Source organism: Adelges cooleyi, unplaced genomic scaffold, assembly GCF_023614345.1.
Source record: "Adelges cooleyi isolate 19-005CV unplaced genomic scaffold, UGA_ACOO_1.1 ACOO_flye_CR_arks_rails_tigmint_CR_PRNA_106, whole genome shotgun sequence".
Taxonomy (NCBI): domain Eukaryota; kingdom Metazoa; phylum Arthropoda; class Insecta; order Hemiptera; family Adelgidae; genus Adelges; species Adelges cooleyi.
Genome location: NW_026095759.1, coordinates 85036 through 108208, shown reverse-complemented (window position 1 = coordinate 108208; position 23173 = coordinate 85036). Strand labels below are relative to the sequence as shown.

General features: G+C 28.9%; 1 protein-coding gene across 6 annotated transcripts; it reads right to left on the bottom strand.

Annotated features, from left to right (window-relative positions):
• Nucleotides 1–2917: 2917 nt before the first annotated feature.
• LOC126837433 (GTPase-activating protein skywalker-like) lies at nt 2918–14480 on the bottom strand. Of its 6 annotated transcripts, none has more exons than XM_050571351.1 (12): nt 14407–14480; nt 12796–13363; nt 10140–10328; nt 9404–9528; nt 9220–9327; nt 8096–8269; nt 7797–8015; nt 7142–7228; nt 5380–5538; nt 5049–5266; nt 4101–4238; nt 2918–4030 (listed from the first exon to the last, which is right to left on the bottom strand). In XM_050571351.1, exons 2-12 carry the CDS (start codon nt 13169–13171, stop codon nt 4021–4023), a joined length of 1803 nt encoding a protein of 600 aa, XP_050427308.1. In that variant the 5' UTR covers nt 13172–13363; nt 14407–14480; the 3' UTR covers nt 2918–4020. The 6 variants fall into 6 exon arrangements, with proteins under 6 accessions (XP_050427308.1, XP_050427301.1, XP_050427295.1 ...); XM_050571344.1 differs by lacking the exon at nt 14407–14480 and adding an exon at nt 13717–13853; XM_050571338.1 differs by lacking the exon at nt 14407–14480 and adding an exon at nt 13604–13706.
• Nucleotides 14481–23173: the final 8693 nt, after the last annotated feature.

Below are 23173 nucleotides of genomic sequence, written 5' to 3'. Positions count from 1 at the left end.
ATTACAATTATTACTGGCAATATATTTTGAGTAAATATTATAATATAATAACATACGATAGACACTAACAAACGTTTACTACCGAGTAGGGCGCAGGTAATATATCTAATATGTAATTACTATGTTATTTCATCAATCTTTAATCATTCAATGTGCACATATTGGAATGAGTAGGTTATAATTGATTTTTTGTACAATAATAACTATTGTAGGTAATATCAATGATATGCGACCCAGAACGTATTACAATATATTATTAGTGGGTAAAAAAAAAAACACTGTGCAGTACTAAATATGCTAACAAAGCAGCCGAAAAAAAGTAAGACATACACGTCAAAAGTTTAAAAAGTACAGAAGAAAGTTGTGAGCGCGCAAAAAAAAAAAAAGCTGTAAACAACAAAACAAGATACATTTTTTTTTTCATGGGTAGGTAGGTATCACAGACGGCAAGAGCTAACAATAATAATAAATAAAACGTATACATCGTTAAATAATAATATAACAAATCGATATGGTATACAACAGGTAAAACAAAATTATATCAACGTGTAAAATAATAATCTATAATATATAGGTATGGGTACGAACTTGAGTTTCGTTTTGGTAACGACACCTGCGATGATTTTGAACACATTATAATACAATTATTATTGTAGTATTAATTGTACATTTCAACGCGTTTGCCAGACAAATAACAATATTTAAAAAATCGGTTAACGATTAAAAAATACAAAAAAACGTGAAGGAAAATTACTGACTTGTCAAGATTTGAAACGGAACGCTGAACGAACAAAGAAAGACAATAAAATAATTTCGTATAGTTTTTTTTTTTTCTTAATTGACACAACAAAATGAAACAGGTACGCTCGCGTCTAGGGTTATCGATTTTCACAACATGGCCGCCCTCATGTTCTCCCGCTCGCCCCGAGACCCGCGGCGGCCATTTTGCGTCCGCCTCGAGTTGCCGGCGTACCTAGTGTATTTCGACCGGTGTCGATCACCGATGACTAGGCGTTGAACGCCGTCGATTGCTTTTCAATTATTTTTTTTTTAATTTAAACCTTCCAATCGTTCGTTAAAATATGCGCAATGCGAATAATGCGATTTTCTCAAATTGAGAAAGAAATTTATAAAAATTCAATTCAAAATTTGCGATAAAAATATGTACTTGGGAGACGCCATCTTTGACGGAGAAGCTCAAAAAAAAAAAAAGGCACGAAACTCTGTTCAAACAACAATCAAAAACAACGTCGCAAAAACGATTTTCAATTAATTGCAATAACATTATAAACGCTATTATAATTTATAAAATTTCGCCACGTTTTGTTTTTCGAATCAAAGTTAATAATCTCGTTATGATAATTATATATAAAAAACAAATATAAATTTTAGGACGCGATAATTTTCCTCTTTTTAAATATCATCAACAAACTTTTCCAAATATAATATAATATCATGTAATAATAATATATGTATAAAGGTAACACGCAACAAATTAACGAATATAATATTATCGTACTAAACACAACACATATTATATCATAAAAGACTAAGAATACACATACTGTGAACATATATATTATATATGTGTATATATAATAATAATAATAATTGCGATAAATATTTTTAATAAGTAATGTATATTATATTAATGTAATATAAAGAAGAAGCAAAATGCGATTACAATAAATACTTAACAGTACAATTTCATTATACACTCAAAGAAGCCTAGTATTCTCTTGCGGATACGCCACGACAAATAATTCTATTTATTCAGAGAGAGCTAATATATATTTTATATCTAAAGTGGACGACGGCGTGTCAATAAAAGTCAAAGACTGCATCATTTTTTGTCAATGTCAAAAAACATTGCAAGTATAAATTATTTTAGTTTATCGTATTTTAAGACTTAACATTGTATTCAAGTTATTCGAAATTGTATCCGTTGTCCATCGTTAGATTTTATACAGTAGCTCTCTGGTGAAAATTCATAGAAATCGCTCACTATCTAAATCCTTACCTAAGTATACTCCAAGGTTTATAGATAATATACTTATATAATATAAATGAGTGTAAAGTAGATAAAAAGAAAAACTTAACGTTTCTACTTACAAAATAAATTATACGTCAAGGAAAGACACCCGTACCGTAAACATTATATTGTATAAATCTTGGATAATATACTCGACCAACTAACCGACAGATGAATGTGTATACATAAATAATAATAATAACGTTTTTCTATCATTTATACTAACATATCCATAAGTATATTGTAAAGAATAATAATATTTTTTACGTAAATAACAATAATATTAAACTAACCGTAATAATAAAGGTATTGGAATAAAAATTGGTAACAATAACAAAGGCGAGAAACATTATACAATATAATAAAATTGTTTCGTTAGAAAACGACAAACAACAAAAACAATAACAGTTTATAATTAGATAAAACATTTTTTTAAGAAAAGTGTGTAGATAATGATATAATTAGAACTACATTTAATTTTTAAACGTGCAAGACTAACGGACCGTTGTCAGTAGTTTCTAAAACTCAGCGTAATTTCATCGTATTGTTTTCGACGCCGTTAACATAATAGGTACAAAAACATGAAAATCGACACAAAAAAAATGTCATTGCGCTATAATTGAATTTTTTTTGCTTTAATTGACGACATTAATTTTAAGAACTTATTTTCTTAAGTTATTAAATATCATAATAAATCTAAACTTTCCATTGTTGTAAATCGAAAAGCATGTACAAGTTTACAGCGAATGAAAAAAAATATATATTTTTAAAAATTATTTGTCTAAACCCCGAATTGACTTTGATACATATGTATTTTTTTTAGTATTAGGTACGTCCTTTTGAACTTTCCATAACAGAAAATACTCTTCGATTGTACTTGTTCGAAATTATTCATAGTTTTTTTTTTTTTAACAGGTCAGTCGAAAACGTACATAAGTAGTATGATTTACACATAATGTATACATTAATTCAATAATTATTCAACTATTTTCCAGAAATTGTATTCTAAAATTTCAAAAAAAAAAAAAATTATCCAACTGTTGTTGACTTTAATCTAAATATCTATTAAATTCTCTACAACAATGTACGTACATATAATAATAAACGTTAACATCAAATAGTAATAGTATTATTAGATTAACACGATTAAATGTTTTTTTTTTTATAATTAATTAATTAAAATAATAACATACACGGTCTGTATCAGACTCAGGCCATTGATATTGCTATAATTGTGTGAATGCATATAATTATATATATACTTTTTTTTTAGGAACGACAAACAGTATTTCTTGATAACGTTTAAAAATGTACGATAATAGGTCGGCGACACATTGTTAAGAAAAAAGTAAGACTGGCTAAAAGGAAACAATATTATTACGATAAAAAAAATTGCTTTTAAACACACTTTGGCCACTAGTCGGAGTACAAATGGGAAAGTAATTATTATTTACCGGAAAACCATCCCGATAGTATGTTTTGGATTAAAAACAAAAACTGGCCAAAGATTCGGAAGCATATGGACAGCTCATTTGTCACAGATATATTCTGAAGTTACGAAAACTTGTATTTTTTGTACGGTTTAAGGCAACGCGTTATGTCAGTCATTGTACGTTATTAGGTTTAGTCTAAAACATCTCAACTGGACTTACACACACTAGACGGGCGTTGTATTCCTGAGACAGACCGTATGTATATATAAGTATATGGACTAACAGTTTTTCATAATTATATAATAATATTATATATATATACATTGTTACTTCACTAAATTAAGTACCTATTGGCAAAAGCCAGGAACAAAAAATGTATCATCACACGACATTGCCGTGGACATCACTTAACAATAAAAATAAAAATGGACATACGGTTAACATCTAGGTAAAGAACAATAGAAAAAGTAAAAAAAAAAAAACAAAAACATAACTAAAAAAAATAGAGAGAAATAAACGTGACTAGTAAATTTGCCCAATTGGATAAATGTCATTTTAAAGAATCCTAAAACAATAATACAATTGTGATTACGAAAACAGAAAATTACTTTACAAAATATAACAATAGTACTCACACTCCGTCAAAGCCATAGACTTCTAAGACTTTTATTTCAAAGTCACGACTCTTGCACAAAGGCGGATTATTAAAAGTAGAACAACTCTCCGTTTTTCCGTATCTTACATTTTCGTCCATCCAAATCGCTTGACCGTCACTAGTCAAAATAACAAAACAACGTTTAAACAAAGAGCATAATATAATATAAATCAGACGGTATTATAGCCAAGATGCAGGACATAGAAGGTATAAATTTAACTATAAATGGTCTTGAACCAAACGAAACTGTAGTTATCGCTCCAAGAACATTTTAGAAATTGTTGAAAATTTTCTACTTAGACATTAGTTATGATTTAAATGCCCATAAATGTTTATTTCTATAACTGACTAGTAAATTAAATAAAAAATGGTAAATTAGGCAAGTTAAATTATTTGAAAAAATATCACAAGGAAAAAATGTTTAGGGTTTTTATTTATTAACTTTTAGGTAAATTTGTATTATTTTAATAAAGGTATACTTGAGCATATAATATAAATCATAAGCTAGAAATTATCGAATAAAGTAACTTTTAATTTAACGTGTCACTTGTGTAGCCTTGACACTGTACATATGTATATTTGTACATATATATAATTATAGCACATAGTCATGTTAGTAAAAAATGAATCCGTTATGTGACGGAGACGTTATTGTACTAACAGGTCTTATATATTAACAACGGTATGCTAAGACATCAAAGAATGATCGTTAAAAAGATAGTATAATCAAAATCCATACAGGGCATATTTTTTTACTTATTGAGGTTCACCTAAGCTGAAGATCACAGTATCTGAGCACGTTTTTTTTCCTCCATTTAAGACTCCTGGTTTTTATTTTATTTTATTTAATTAGCTTTAATCGTCCACACTCATTCGCATCGAAGCGTTAATCACATACATCAGTACAAGTATAATTTCTAATAAATACCCGCCACCGATGGTAATCATTTTTTGATCGGCTGCCATAAACAGTTCGTTGGCGTGATGTACGCTGTCCACTTCCATTCCGACCCACGGATATTTGGCTTTGCCGGGATAGAGACTGAACAAAAACGTCTCACCGGTACCAAAGTACGTCGTTCGGTTGCCACGGTCGTCCTTTTTGTTTCTCTCCAACCATTTGGAAGAACAATAAGCACCAAACACCTTTTGACATACGGAACATTTTTTTTTTTAATATTTACACACAGAATGATTTTTTTGTTTATACACATAAATTAACTGAAACATTGAAACGTGTATGAAGAAATGTTACGTACTTCATTGTTGCAAGTTTTTATCAACATTAGCGTGGGTTCGTGTTGTTCGACTCTAACATAAAACGTTGTTAAGCTGCATCCGTGTTCTTCTGTGGTGTAGAGAAGTATTGGTTGGTACATCGTTATCCTCACCGGCAACCAAGACCAAAGTGTAAAAAGCTGAAATTAAATTTTAAAAAAATGTTTAAACAAAACATTATAATATCATTGTTAAAGGATGGATTTTCTAAAATCTAAGCTGTGTATATACATAAAACATGCATGGTACGTGATTTGACAATTTTACATTTAAAAAAAAACCTTTTTTATTTTATGAAATTTTATAGTTTTTCTTACACACACACTTATATAGTTTCTTAAATAATTAAATCTTTATTTGCCAATAATTTTATTTGTATATTGATAATGAATAGATAATCTGTTAATTTATCATTTACAGATAACTTATCTTAATTAATTTGAAATTTAATTAAAACCAATTTTCATAAATATCAAATTTAGAAAATAACTTTTTCATTTATCTTGAATAATTTTAAATTATACTTATTGTTTATAAATGTATTAAAAACCACTAATTTTTTTTCCAGAAAATGATTTACAATGTGATTTAAACTCTTTCTTTTATTACTACTCTAACTGAGTTAACATAAACAATTAATAACGAATAAAACCTAGTAAATACTGAAACCCGCTAAATCTTTATAATACATATTTTTAATGATAAAAGTGATAGGCTTTTTATAATTTAGCTATTACCTTATAGATAATTAAAGCTCAGAAAAAATAATCTAGAGAAATGTCAGTCTATTGTGAGCAGAAATATGAGTATAATTTTTTGTGATCAATGTTTTTTTTTAATACTTAATTATTTTGTTTCTTAAATCGGAAGAAATAGTCAGTAAAAATGTTTACAATTTTTTTCTTTAAAACTTATTACGTTCTTCTAAAAAAAATTATTTTTTCTCCTCATTCCTCAAAAAATATATATAGTATGTATATCAAACAATTTGATTTTATTTTAGTTTTGAAACAAATCTAATTTTATGTCCCAGAACAATTAATTTTCTTTTTTTCTTTAAATATGTGTTGTCAAAAATGTACAAAAAACAAAATTAACAAGCCTTTTATCGTTCATATTAAAAAAAAAAAAAAAAAAACAAAGAATTATTTATATATATATACTAAAAATATATATATTGGAAAAAGTTCCAATAAAAAAGGGAACTAATTCTATGAACGTGTTGTTGTCTTTGACAAAACAGCTAAGCTATGAAATATCTAATGCAAGATAATATATAATATCTATACCTCTAAATATATTAACTACTGGGCTAAGTGTGTGCTAAACAATAATTAAAGTACAAAATTATCTTGCAAACTCAATGGAATATAAGGATCCGGTACTTTATAACAGGGAAATCATATTAAACGCTGTAAAAAAAATGGTCAAAATGTATTCAGACCTAAAAAAATTTCACCAAAGTTTTATAAAATTCACTACGATTACTAATAGAACTAAGTTCCGGACCCTAATAATAATAGAATATTATAATAAAATAACGGTTTACGCTTTTAGGATTTAAATAAAATAAAATAATAATTCAAAATAATCATGTACGCCAACAAAATGAATGGGTAAAAATAATTTTAATAAAAAAATACAAGACATGTTGCAAAAAAAAAAAAAAAATGTCCATTACAAACACGGTAAAGAAAATTGTTACTGATTGTGCGCTAGCGTTCAACCTTATAAATGACTTACATCGTGATGGTTAGCTATCAACGATCGTATATTGTTAATCGGATAACTTGCCATCGTGGAAGCCCGAGGGCTTGGCGATTGCTGTCCCTGTATCGCAGCATTATACACACAGACAAGTAACACATTATATTATTACCAAGTAATGTTTTAGCATAACCTATGCAAGTGGAGAGTTCGATAAAACTTCTTATTTATCACTGGTCGTTAAATTAAAATTGTATTTCAAAATAATTGTTTATTTCCTTGTAACTTCAATTATTTAATAGTACAGCACAATAGAAAATATACAAATTGAAACAACGCTTTTATTATGAATAGTTAGATTTCACATATAAATCCAAACTTGAAATGTTACAAACAGTGGCCGTTATTATTTAATCTGATTTTTGTCAAATAAAAACTTATACTTTGGTTACATTATGAGTTAGAAAAATTAATTTGTTAGGTAACTTGATAGTATAAACTTTAATCAGACACAATTGGACTGATAATAACGTTAACTTTAATCTATTATCACCCATAGCCATATTTTCATTATTGTTATAAGTATTATTAACAAATTGTATGCGACGAAGATAATTATTGTATTTAATTCCCAAATCAGTGTAACATAAAAAATTGTATTCACGATAAGTATTACAAAATATGAAATTACCTCACGTATTGTAAGCGTGTGTGACGCCATTTGAATGTTAATTTGAGATTGACTAGTAGGTAAATTTTCACTTGAACAGGAACGATTTAATTGCTTGGAACCGGACAAAACAGTCTTACTCTTTAACGTCATTTCAGTTTTCACAAACACTCGGTGTATGTACGTCGAACTGAGACCACGTATTTTAAATGCAGTTTTAAGCACTTTTTGTGGATTTGCCTAACACAAAAAAAAAAAAGAATTAAGTTAAAAATAAACTCTACCCGCCGGTGGTTTGTTTGAAATTAATTTCTACACACTGGCATCTGTCGGCAGAAGTTAATCAACGCTACGTCCACGCCGTGGCTGATTATTTCTTCGGCCCAAATTGAATTGCTTGCCGATGTGTACTTGTAAAAAAGCTGTAGTATCGCCATGGACACACGGTATAAGACTTTGACGCCCTCGTGAAGATAGCAATCCATGACTCGGACCTGTAAAAGTAACAATTATTAGGCAAGTATAGATGTTATATTGACAATTTGGCATATTTTAAGTCCATTTTTTTTTAATTTTTATCCATTTTTTTTTATACATTTAAACTAGTTTTAAAAAATGGGGATTTTTGAGTTTTTTTTATTAAATTTTTGTATGAAATAATATTATGTTTAAGAATTTCTTTTAAAACTGCAATTTGTAAACTATGCGACTTGGTCTTTAAAACGAAAAAAAAGATTAATTTAACATTAAACAGATAATTTGTTTATGTCTCTGATGAAATGAATAGATAAACAGGTTTGTCCACAATCTGACTTTTTTTTTTTTTTTATTGAATATGAGGTTTTCAGATTTTTCTATTGTACCTAATAAAAACTACCTACGTAAATTGTTGTTTTTGTGCAAAAAGCATAATAATCGAACCTATTATAGTTTTTTTCTACAAAAATTTGCTCGAGATACAGGTGGAACCAGAATTCACCTACATGTTATAAACCGGAATTTAATTGACATGTTTGACGATTAATGAGCAAAAAAAAAAAAATGCAATAAATACAATTTGTCTAGAATGTGTTTCTTTATAGTTGTTATGGTGTAAAAACTTTTGATGATAATTGAAAATTATTGTTAATGTATTAGTTTGCAATTAAAAATCACCTTTCTGGAAATATAATTATTCAAATGATAAATTTTGGTAAAATACAATTAAATTTGGAGAAAAAAACGCATTTTAAGTAGTTTTATGAGGTTATAACTTGATTAATGACTAATTAGCTATGTTCATTAATACTTTTATAATGTATTTATAAACCTGGTAAGGAATCCGGAAAAGAATGAATTATTTTTAAGAAGAACAAACGAAAGATTGGAACTTTTAACTTCTTTTATTTAATAGGTACGATAGAGAAGAAAATAATTTCCATAAATAAAAGCAGCTTGAACATACCGCGTGATGAAATGGAAGTCCTTGGAATATCCACCATATCCAATCCATGTACATCTTTTCTGACTTTTTGATTGGACAATGCTTTCCAATATGACCGGCTGCGGATTTCTATTGATTCGACACAATTATAAAAATTAATATTTTCCAAACAACAATTTTAATGAGCATAAAACACAATACTTACCACGTGTTTTCTACAAATATGCATAACTGTTCTCCAAGTGACTTCGTACAATAATTTTGTTTGAGTTACGAATACCAACTTTTTAGACGACACTAGACTAGTTAAACTGTTGTAACATTCTTCTTCTGTAACATAAAAAGTGAAGTGTTATAAATCATCAAAAAACTCAACACCTACAAGTCTCAATAGGTCACAATCCGATTAGTAATGAAATATTGAAAAATCTTCCGCCCAAAACAATCATACTGCTTACCTATATTTACATGCTTTTAACGTTAGAACAATACAGGCATTACAATCCGTATGTCTCTGCTTGATAACCAAAGCTCCATGGTACGCCACTAAAGAATCCTTTCACAAAGACCTCAGAGTCGCTACTGTTAAAGAGATCGCTTGCATCTTCTACTTGAGACTCAATTCCAAAATGCAATGTCATTCAAATTGATGTCATCACCCAACTGCACTCAAAAACTCTACCGGACAACTCAAGCAGACGTCTCAAACGCAATTGGTCAAGAGACTTACTCAACGATAAGCAACTAATTTAATTTCTTATTGTACAGATTATCTTTAGTTGACCTTTTTATATATTATGCATACCATTTTCAAATTTGAGGTTTTGGTAAGGCTTTTGAAAATACCATTCGGGTACTCACTTTAATCGTCTCAAAACATACTTATTTTTAAAAGTACCCATTTGTTATGTCTAATATAATAAAAATATATTACAACAAACCTGGCATGAAATGTAGCAACAACGATGTCAGTGAGTATATCGCAGGGCTATAAGTAATGTCCGGACAAGCGAATCCCAGCACGCATATAACTCTGTCGGTAATATGTTTGCCTGTCGAGTCGAGGTGATACAAATGTCGATGTTTGGAATCAACGAATGGAGGCAAGATACTTGGCTTATCTGGAAGATCTAATACACGAAAAAAATATATTACTTAATAATTACACAAATAAAATTACATTTTAAATAATTAATACTTATTATTATAATATTTAGATAATACAATGATTTTTTCATAATATCAATTAATAAATATATATATATATATATATATGTATAAATTACGGTCAATGTCAACATTTAGTGACTTGACAGTAATTTTGAGTAGGAAATATCTAATCAATTTGAATCTATATCTCATAAAATGACTATAAGTGTGTAACATTGTTCAATTTTACGAGACCAACTGAGCATTAATACTACTCGGATGTGACTGAAGTAACATTTATGAAAAACACACAATATATTAGATTTAATCTCATACTGTAAAAAAACAATTAAACATTCTTTTAGTTTTTATCATTAACATAAATTGCGTTAAAAAAATATATCACATTTCAAATTGTAATTGCTAATATTTTAGAACATTATTAAATATTTTTTTTATTATTATTTATATTTTATAGATTTATAGTAACTTTCTTGATCCAAATACTTACAAAAATGTACAAAAGCCGTCATTAACTGTAAAGTTTAGGAAAATATTGTCTAAGCGTGCTTAAAAATTACCAGTAATAGCTAGTCGTTGGGTAATCTTATGACATTGAATAAATAATGTACAGTTGACTCTGGAAATACACACAAATTACCTAAAATGTCTAATGTGCAACGACATTAAATCGACAATGCATAGTCATTACCAGAATTGTCCGAATTATCGCCAATAAATAAGTAGTGAAAACACTAGACTACTGAAATATTTTTAAAAAATGATACTTTCAAAAGGACAAACAATTATTTTATTAAAGTGTAGGATAAACTGATTTTTAGAAAAAGTCATAATTTGAATAAAAAACTTTAGTGTAATTAAAACAACAAGTATGGAGTTATTTTTTGTTTTAGTACCATATTGTAGTCAGAGTTGAGATAAGTAGTATTTCAAATTATGTATATAATACATATTTTCTATTTAAATGTGGTTTCAGAATGTATTACTTTTTTGATTTTTAAAAAACCAAGGAAGTAAAGTAATTGAAATGAAAAAATTAATGTTCCAGAACTTAAGATTTTAAGAAAATTATTTTAATATGTTGGTTCCTTTATTTGTTCTAGAACTTAAAGTTGTGAAACTTTCATTTGTTTTAATTCTGTTCTGGAACAAATAAATTTAAAAAAGCTGTTCTTCTATTTGCTGTAGAATTCTTTAATATTGTATAAGTTTCAATGAAACGGCAAAACATACATTAAAATAGCGCCGTCGGGTTAAATGTCCTTTAATTATACTATGTGTGTCTAAAAATTATGTTTAATGACTACGATGATTATATTTACCATCAAAGAATTAAAAAACTACTAATTAATATACTAAACAATTATCAATGTTTACTTTATCACTTTTAGGCCAAGAATATTATTAACAATTAATTATTTTTAATCATATTAAATGATTAAACATATCTTTCGTTTTGTTTACAATACACTTTTTAAAGTGCAAATAAAAGAACAGGACTAATAAAATTATTAATTCCAGAACTTATGTCGTTCTAGAATAATTAAAGCTATTAGTTCATACAAAATTTGGTAATCAAAAAAGTTAATAATATGAAGACGAACTACCAAAATATTGTCATATAGGTCATTTATAAAAAAACCTTTATAAATTAATTATTTCATTTTTATTACCATTTTGGTTTAGGTAATAATTTTTAACTTCAGCGTGAAGCTAGCTAAGAAAGTATTGATTTTATAATGATATGATTTTTTCTAAATTATAACACATAACTTTTTAATTATATTATCATTTATGAGATGCTACTATATGTTTTTATTTTGAATAATAATAAAATTGACATTAGTTAATGTCACTAGGTATAAAATATTAAACAAATCTTTAATTGTATATTGCAACAATATTGCCATCTGTAATATCATAAAACCATATACAATTTCTAAACCATTGGTTGAGTACCTCAACCTCATTACCAACAATCGTCCACCCACCCACTCCTTAGACAAAGGTGTGACTACAGCCACACCTTTATAGTGTGTTTATGGCTACTGAATGAAACTATTAGAGATCACACAATCAAAATTTTGAATGTACAGTATTTTTCCAAAATTTAAAAACTATAAAAATAAAATAGCTAGTTTTTACACCCAAAATTACTGACGTGCGAGGACCTCTTAATATAGAGCATTATTTTGTTTTTGGATAGTTATATTTTTTAGCTTTATCGTAAACACCACACATTGTTCTATGAAGTCATAGAACGTACAACAGGCGATTTTTACGACATCAACACATAGTTAACTCTCCGAAAGGATTACTAAATGTATCGTAGTTTTAAAGAACCAAATTATCAAGATTGAATCGTATACATACATTAACTATTGCGAGTGTTTAAGAAAAATTTTAATAAATTTCTAATCGACTTACCGGTAGATCCAAACAACTGTGCAACCAGATCCCAGTAGAACCCTTCTTGCATGTTGTTGCTGTTGTCTGATGCGTGTTGCCTGCACAGGGCCGGCCACAGCTGAGTTCTGATGGGATGATTGGACGGCCAGCAGTTATCACGCAGTATTTTTTTCACATCTTTTTGGTATCCGGCCATGAGAAGACTTTGTACCTCACCGTATGTCTTGAGCGTTTGTTTCTTGGATGCGATGGGACTGCCCGGAAAAGAGGGCGATGCCGAGATTACTGTCGGTTGTGAAGGAATGCTGTTCACGTTGACGTGTGGCTGGTAAACATCGCCGTACGCCATCATCTTCTCGTCGGTTTCCTCTTTCACCGTTGGTAACATAATCATGATGACAATTTTTCTGTAGCCGTCGTCAAACTACAACCACCATGGACGGGCGTTTAGGTGTAGTCGTTGACTGTGATGAATTTTGTCTTCCTAACGTTGGACATCACTGCGATCAGAGACCGACGACGACAGTTGTGCCGGCGCGAAGAGACCGGCACATTTGACTGGACCGACGATTACGTGCAACTGAAACTTTTACGGTTTACAATTTTAATTAAATCTGCTTGTGCGATAACTATTCCAAGAACGGTATGTGTAGCGTTAACGAAAAACGATTAGGTAGTGTAGAACAAAAAAAAAAGCAGTTTTTGTATAAAAAAAAAAAATAATAATAATAACGATGATGATGATAATAATAATAATAATAATAATAATAGAGTATTAACGCGTACAATAATAGTAATAATAATAATAATAATAATAATAATATACCTATTATAGGTATTAAGTATTTTCAAATGAAATAATAATTATTGTAGACGGTATTGTAGTGTAATTATCCGTGTATTATTGTAGATTTTTATCGAAAAAAAAAAAAAACATACACACACAGTGATAGCGGGCCAACACCTTATCTTGTTATTGATTAAAATGTATATAGCTGTTGTTCGAGTGAACCCGCAGACGCCTGTAGCGAAGCGAGCCCGTCACAAGAGGCGACTGGCCAAGGGGGAACGGACTCGACGGCGAGGCATACTATAGGATTTAGTTTTATGAAACGCCGAAACGCGCGCACGCAAAGGCCAACAACACCCGACACGGATCGGTTGAACAGTACACCTACGTTACAATGTAGAAAAAAAATAACAATAATAATGTAATTTTTTTTGTTATTAAACTGTAAAATACAATAATATACACTATACCCGTATATTATAACCTAACCTAACCGTATATTATACAACGTACGATATTATATACGTATAATATAATGAAGGGAGTCCGTGTGTGTGCGCGCCTACTCGCGACGGCCAAGTCCGCAGCGCAGGAGAGCAACTGCTGCTGTACACCCTCGCCGTCAATTAAGGGCGGCAAAAGCCAAAACTATAATGTTGTACACAATAATCTATACAAATGGAGTAATAATATCCGAGTATAATAATTCATAATGTACTACAGACTACGGTCGTTATACACACACACACACATATGTAGATACACTTTTCTACATATTATTGTATTTATTATTATTATAGGTTCTGCTCGCAAAACATACTATATATATATATATTTACCCTTTGCGTTGTTTATTGTACAGTTTTGTTTTTCGCGTTAATGCAGTCCCTCTGCTCGGAGACCGCTGTTTGTCAAAATGCCAAAAAAAAAAAACACCGTCCGTTCCTTTTTACGCAAGAACATATTTTTCACTTAACACATACGTCGGTCGTTGGCGAATTTTTTTTTCTTCTTTGCAAATACAACGACTAATGGTTTATTATAATTTTTTTGGCTAACGACGAGCGGGCAACCGTTCGCGTTATTAAAATACCAGTCCTTGTCTCGCGTATTTTAAGACGAGATATTTTCGAGTTCCCGAGTTGATCGACATCGTGTATACTTAAGTGTATAAATAACGTCGTGTGGCAGAATTTTTATATTTGTACAGCATATATACGATATTATTATATAGTAAACTACCGTGTAGAAAAAAATAAACATGTTTGCGTTACGAAAATTTGTCGGCGACCGTTTACACGGAGATTGCGGACGATCCAAAGCGACAGATTACAAATATATCTATTATGCACTACACACACACACAAAATGTATTTTTAATTTTAAAGCTTCCTCGCGAAACGAATGTCGCTGTAAAAAAAAAAAGAGATTATTTTTAATATTATGTAAACAATAAATTATACAAGCATAGATTAAATATTACAATATACAGCCATTAATTACACAAGCCATGTATACATTTTAATCTATGCTAATAATGATCCAGGTCATATGCATGTCCACTGCACCACGGAGAAGTGGTAAGTGGTAACTGGTATGCGGTTACACCGTACACGACTTGTAAATTTAAAGGGACAGTAATTATATTCGGAGTTATAAGACCCCTAAAAAAAGGGGGTAGAAAATAGCCATACCTCTTACGGTTTAAATGCATTGTTTATTTTAGTTCCAATTTTAAGATCCATTTTATTTATGTACATAGTATATAACTATTCAGGGATTGGCTACACATGAGCTTTGCCATAACACCCACGTGATTAAACTTGAGGGGGTATTCTCATTCATTATGACTATAAATAAATATTTGTTGTTTTCAAAGAAACTATTCAATCTATTCGTTTCGAAATTGGAATATGGCTTAAAACCGTTTTAGTACCTACGGGTTTAACGCACATAAAATGACGTAGGTATGACATGCAAATTCTTGCTAATATTTTTTATAAATCAGTACCTTGACAAAATTTGTCTAGTTTTGAGTTTACGTTAGTCGTCAAGTCTACTTGGTGTTATCGTTTGCACCAAATAAAACAATTTCCTTATTTGTGAGCATTAAATAAGAATTTAAATTTACTTTTTTTTTGCAAAGTCATTCGTTGGCCTAAACACTTTATATAGGCCTCAGATTGTTAGTTTATTTCTATAAAAACAAATAAATAGCACACATAAGGGCGAGGACGGGACCGAGGTGAGCTTAGGGTAGACTTTTCAAAAATTCTTTCATACCCTTGGAAAATTCAACTTACAATTTTAAAATAATTATTATAGTGATTATTTGTAAACCTTTGTTGAATGCTCAAATAAAAAAAAATCTCATTTTATTTGTTTTTTTTTTTTAATATTGGCGGCCATTTTGAAAAAGTAATAGTCTCGACTTTGGATTCAACGAAAACTGTATAGTATACAATGTTTATATAATTGGTCCCGGGTAAACAAGGCCTACGAATTAAATTAAAAAAAAAAAATATTATTCTCTAATTGACTTGGGCTCTTTTTCTACCTGGGACCCAATCGTTGAACTCTTAACTTGGGTCTAACACAACAACAATACGACGACGATAATAATAATAATAATATTTATTATTATTCATCGTTGCCTTAGGTCGGCGATGTCGACTTTTGACATTTGAATTTTGTTCCATTATCTTTACCGCCCACTTTTTGTTCAAACACACATAAGTACCCGTCTATTTTTAAACTTGAACCCTATAAACGACCGGACAACACGAATGGAAGCGGTACCTAGGTAGGTAATTTATAGTTTAGGTAGGTTAAACTCTTGTTCAAACAACTAAATTGGGTTTATACAAACACACACACACAGGTATAACATAACGAACGTGTACCGTTAAGTATACAGAACGATTGCCCCGGACGACGGCGGTAATAATAATTATTTCCAAAGTTAGACTTTTGTGTGGAAATAAAAAGAAAACGCAATAAACCCTGCGCCGAAAACGAGGTCATCCGAATCCCAATAAAGAGGGTCTCGCCGGCGCGGCGTGGAAGTTTTTATTGCCGTGTGAGCCAATTAAAACACTCTCAGTGCGCACAACATAAGACGCTGGTGAAAAGTTTATTTGTCACAATGAAACGCATTGTTGAACCGACGCGATGACCTTTTATTAATACCCGGATTTACCTACATATATACATCATCATCATATTATTATATACTTCCTAATATAATATTACTGAGAGACTAAGCGCAGCGCCCTTTTGTTACATCATTTATACAATAATAATATTGTGTTGTTTGTTTAACAATTACAATAAATATTAGGTTCGTTGAATTTGTTGGCTTCAAACCGACATTTTCTCACACGATGCTGGAATTTCGACCATTTAGGTAATATACATATTATTACACGATGCAAACAATAATTATCGAAATATTATAGGTAAATCGAATACAAACAAGATAATTGACAGGCGAGTGACTTGCCGATGAGAACTGTCAACATTGTACAACATAATATGTATTAGGTTAATCTTTTGTAACAAATTATTCGTATTCTTAATCGTGTCGGGCAAAAGACAGAAACAATCGAAGAAAGAAAAAAAAATATATATATATATATATGTTTACCAATAATAAACTCACACATGTTGTAGTACATTTACATTTATCGACCAAATCAATAATAACAATACACATTCAATATTATAGAAACGCCCACCCTTGCTCGATATAGCTACAGTTTGGGGTAGGTAGTACAAGAGGGTGCTTAAACCCTCAACTTCCATAATATTAGCACTTAAATAGTTAAATGTTTATAATAGTAAGTATCAGAGTAAGTATTTCATTTTTAAACGCATTTTTTAACTATTCCTATTTATTGTGCATTCTAAATTGTGTTTTTTTTATAATTCAACAGTTTAAGTATTATAATATCTTTAATATTGGTTGAGTTGTAACTCAACGTTTCTAAGGTTTAGTTGATAATATCACTTTTGGCAGTAGTAGCAGTTTACTGTAATATGAAGCTTGTATATTAAACAGCCAAGGGTTGCTTATGAGTTTCAAACATTATGGTAGGGATGTTGGAGTGGCGTTCCCAAAGGTCGTTCAAAATTGTCCTTGTATACCACTTCTTGCTGTCATTTCGAAAGGTCAGTATTTGAACAACTTTAAGTATAAAATATTTGATAGTCTATACTGTTATAGCGGCGATGAAAATGTATATTATTTAAAAACCTTATACTTCAAATTTGACTATTAAGTTCTGGGAATTCACTGATTTGGGCCATGAGAATACAATGAGAGGGCATTTTTATTTTTTATCTTATTTAGATACTTTTAAAACGTTTCGTGTATTATCCAACTGTTGACTGATGAAAAAACAGTTACTCATACCAAAAAAAAAAGAATGATTACATTTTTTGTAACCCCACTATCCATTTAAATCGCAACACAAAAAAAAAAATGATTGAATACCTTCAGTCATTATAATAATATTATCATGCCATTTTATAGTGATTGTACAATTTTTTTTTTGTAATGTTTAAATTATGTAGGTATAATTATTTTTACCGTATGCCGTTTGTATTTTGTGCGTGCACTTTTTGACTAGATCACTAGATTATTATACGTACCTAGTGAAACTTAATACGGTTTAAATATTGTGATAAATTAAAAAGTTAAATCAAGGCCGAATTTCGCTAAGTCGAAAATAATGATCGGGTATTGCAGCAGTTGTAAGGTTTTATCCTCAATTAAAAGTGCCTACTGCGCCCGCAGTAAAAATAAACCAAATCTACGTTTTTTTCCAAAATAAAGTTTCGAAGGTTATTAAGGTTTACGTTTTTTATATATAAAGCCATAGCGGTACTCTTAAGAAGACTAGGTACAACCTATTTTTTAGCGTTGAAACATACCAGAATGCGTTTTACTCGTTCAATGATGATTTTAGACAATATCATATCATTTTTTATTTTACTTTTAAAAATTTCTATATAACTTTTATTAAAATTATTTTTTTTAAAAACCGGACATGACATTGTCTCCGGATCGTATTTTTGTTTTTCCAAATTTTAAAAAAATGTTTTTGCTCTAAAACTACTAATGACCATGTAAAACACATTCTTGTTTACACATCCAGTTACATTTAAATGTAATAGACAGTTTAAAAAAAAAATTTGTTTAATGATACTGTGATAGTCCGAAAAATAAATGAACTTGGTACCGAAAAGGGGTTATAATTACTGAACCAATAATTACACATCAGGGTTTAACCTGATCAGGGTTTATTACTAGATTTTGCAACAAATTGTCTATGCCTAACTCCTTAACAAATAGAGGGTATAACGTAATAGCCAATAGGTACTCTTTAAGTTGTCTTCGGGTTGTCTTTTACAAAACCGATTCTATCTAAACAAAAAAACAAAATTATTCTAGATCTTTATGAAAAATTATAAGTTTTTTGAATATTTTAAGTACAATAATACTTCTTATGACACGAATAAAATAAAATAAACACTATTGTGTTCATAAATTAAAATTAACAGACAGACAAACAAATTTGTTATATTATAACATTATTAGTTATAACATAAAGTTACCATATTAAAACAATATTATACCGACACAAAATATACGGGGAAAAGGTGCAAAATTCAGATCACAATGTCTAACAACTCGCGAGACAAGCCAAAGAAAATAGCACATTATTAATAGAATAAAAGTTTAGAATAGAATTTTCTGTTTTTTTTAATAGAATAAAATTTTTCTAACTAATTTTGTCCGTATACTAATTCTTTTTGTTCACCACTTAATAATATTTAATATAAATGAGGAAAAACGATTGTGTGTTATTTCAGTATTAGACGGTCGTTTACAAGACATTCAGGTATAGCATTTGCTGACGGTTCAACACATAAAATATAAAAAAAAAAAAATGTGAAAAAACTTATTAATTGTAATAAATCCGAATAAATTATGCGACACGTTCACGCTAATTAGAGAGAACCACATTGAAATTTTTTATTTTTTCAAATAGTTTACAAGGCCACTGGCCAGTGTAATAAAATAGTACTTATATACTTATATATATATATAAAGCTCGTTCCATCCACTATGCAGCCACACAACATACAGGTAACCCTTTACGTTTAAGCCCAATAATTGAAGGTTCGGTCCGAATAACCTGCAATTGATTACTTTTCAGTTTTTGTTTTTTTTTTTGTACAGAATATTTCGCTATGAACCAATCTAAATATATTTTAGGAACCATAAACTTCCCAAGATTGTCTTATTCATTGTGCAAGACGCAAGTTGAAACCTATCAAAACCATTAGTTAAAAGTGTATTGTTATTCTTCAACAGTGTATAATAAACTCTTTATAACGATTAACGCCCTACACTAGTTTACTTTAAAAAAAGTTGAAATTATGTAGTGTTTCTTATTAGACAATATTCAAATTGTTATCATGTTTAGTATTTTCTAGAGCTTTATCAACTTTTGAAACTTAAATGGTAACATTCAAATATCAGTATATTAAATTAAATTTTTTAATTAACAACAATTAACTAAAAAAATTTACTGGTCGATAACCAGTTTTGAATAATTATTTTTAAAGTTATTTAAGTTTAAATTTTAAGAACAGGAGAGTAGAATGAACTTTAAACTATTTAATTAAAACTTGTATACGTTACTGTTTAAGTTTCAAAAGTCGATAAAGCTCTAGATTATACCGAAAAAGATGAAAAAATTTAATATTGTAATAGAGCTCAAACAAAAATGTTTTCAAAAAGAAAAACTATAACATTTAAATAATTTTAAGAAGTAAACTGGTGTAGGGCGGTAAGTGAACCACCCGGTATTTAATAGACACATTGTAACTATATTATATTGATCTTGTATAATATATGAAAATATATAAATTGTATAATATACACTGCACACATACAATTTTCTGAGAGAAATCAAGGGTGTGATTTTACTTTCAAACGGCCACTAGTAGCACGTGTTTTTGGCAACAGTAATTATATCAATATAAAACGTAAAAATAATAATAATTGTATATAAAAAAAAACCAGTTCTTCTTGTATGCGGATGTAGTACTCGCTTTACACGATTACAGATAATAATTAATACAATAAAGCTCTTATAAAATATAAAAAATAATTATTTACATACATAATATATTGTATAACTAGGTATAGGTATAAATTAAGGGGAAAAAATATTGTACACAATGTATAGTCACCCGTACACTACTTTTTAAATTGGCGGTTGATTTAAACTATTTACTTTTGTAATAAATGTTGAGTTATAAACGTCGTGAAAAGTGTTGAAAATAGATCAAATATTTTTAAACAAATTGTTGTTGGTAAAAGTTTTTAAAGACATTTATTTTTCATGTACTTTGTCATGGGAAATAGTATGTTTTTGACTGTAATTTTTCCAAAACATTCGATTTTTGTTTTTATTATATTATTTAAACTAAATACGTATAAATATTTCAACTAAATTAAAGTAAAAACGCTTTTTCTTATTAAAATCTATTGTGGAAAAAAAAAATTGAAAAGCAAGTAACTTACAAATCAGTAGAAATGTATATTTATTTCTTTGAACTTAGTAAAACTAAAAGCAAAAAAATTGATTAAAAATTAACATAACATTACCAATCTTTTATGTAATAAGGTATAAATGAACCTTATCACACATAACAGGCTATCACAAATTTTTGCCGGGAATAACTTATAGTGTTTGAAAGATATCAACGATATTTTTTTATGTTTATTTGTGTTGACATAATGTTAGTATAAAAAATAAAAACCGCTTTACATATATTAAAACCATATAATTTAAATAAAATATAAAAGTAAATAAAAGTATAAGATAATATTTTTTTTTTTTGGAAATAGTAGGTACGTTTTGCATCAATACAATATTTTCCTTCCTATACCATTTACATGAGAAATAGTATCGAGATTCAAGGGTTATTAATAATAGTATATTATTTTATAAACCACGACAATGTATGTAAAATAAGTAGACGTCTACATAGAAAAATTGTGTTAAAAAACAATAATGAATGAATAATGTGATGCAATTAAAAAAAAAATGTATTTTACACAGGTTAATTGTACAAATTTGAATTTTGCGATCTTAACCCTAATTTACAGTTGTTTGTTCTATGAAATAGTTATTTTCTAGCTACATGCTAGTTTCGAAAATCTTTATTTTACTCTCTCGTTTAAAATTCAAGTAAGTATGTTAATTGAAATTATTAAAACAAATTGATGTTGATGACTTTAAAAAACCCAAACGAATTTTTCCCTTTTTTGGGAAAAACATAAGAACATTAATATGTATGTCTTACGGCACACTCTTATAATACAAAAACGGTTGCTATCTGTGATTCAAGAATAGCGAACCAAAACTTCTTGGTTACAAGCAACCAGTTTTATATTAATGTCAAAACTTTTTGTAAATAGAAAAAAACAAAATACTACACGCTAACAGTGAGAAAATAGACATTTGTCTTAGTCTTAATATAAGATGATATATATTTTTTATATAGTCTACTACCTGTTTAGGTCGGTTTGGACGACTCTTGTTCTGCAAGAGACAAGAGTTGTCATCCTGGGGAAGTGGCAATAATATATAAGACATTATACAGGTAGATAAAAAAAGAACATTAATAGTTTATATGGCCATCAAGTTAAAAAAAAATTATTTTTAATGATTATTTTTAAAGGGCAATAACGTTTCAGTGTCCAGCAGCAAACTACATAATTTGCGTTTAACCATGTTTTTTTTATTGATTTTTTCTATACAAAAAAAAACATTACCTACATTTTTATTTGTTTGTACTTAAAAATTTAAGTTGATTTTACCTTAATAAATTATTCAAAAACAAAGCTAATTTTAAAACTATTATAAGTAACAATTACTTAATATACTGATATAATCTATAAAATAAAAAATTGCGTGGGGTAATTCTGGCACTAAAGTTATTTTTTTTCAAGAAACGTTAAATCTTAGTTAATATTGTTCTAAAAAAAGTAACTTTACCCACCCTTGGCCAACCCAAATTAGTAACTAGGGTATTGCCCTTACCCCCCTACCCCATGATAAAATAATGACTTGGACACTGGACTCACTTTATTTCACAAATCGCCTTAACTAATCACTTAACAAGCATTTACTAAAAACTGGTTACAGGCTAGTTATTATATTTTATATTACATTAATACTGGACATTTAATAGCTCAATAAAAGGTTAATATAATACTATGTATATGTTGCTATTTGACTTTTAAAAGTTGTCCTTTAGAAATGCTTTATTGAAACACCGGAAACAATTGTCTATTACTGATAATTTAATGTAATAAAGATTTCATTTAAAACTTCCTAAGCTAAGTTATAATAACACTGTACAATATGATTGAAATGTTATAAATTTTGGATATTTTTGCTAAAACCAATTCTGGACTCGGATCATTTTGAACAATTTGCAAAATAAAAATCAGAATTTTCTAACTTTTCAAAAGACAACTAAAAAGTCTACTTTATTTTCGAGGCCAATTCTGAATCATAG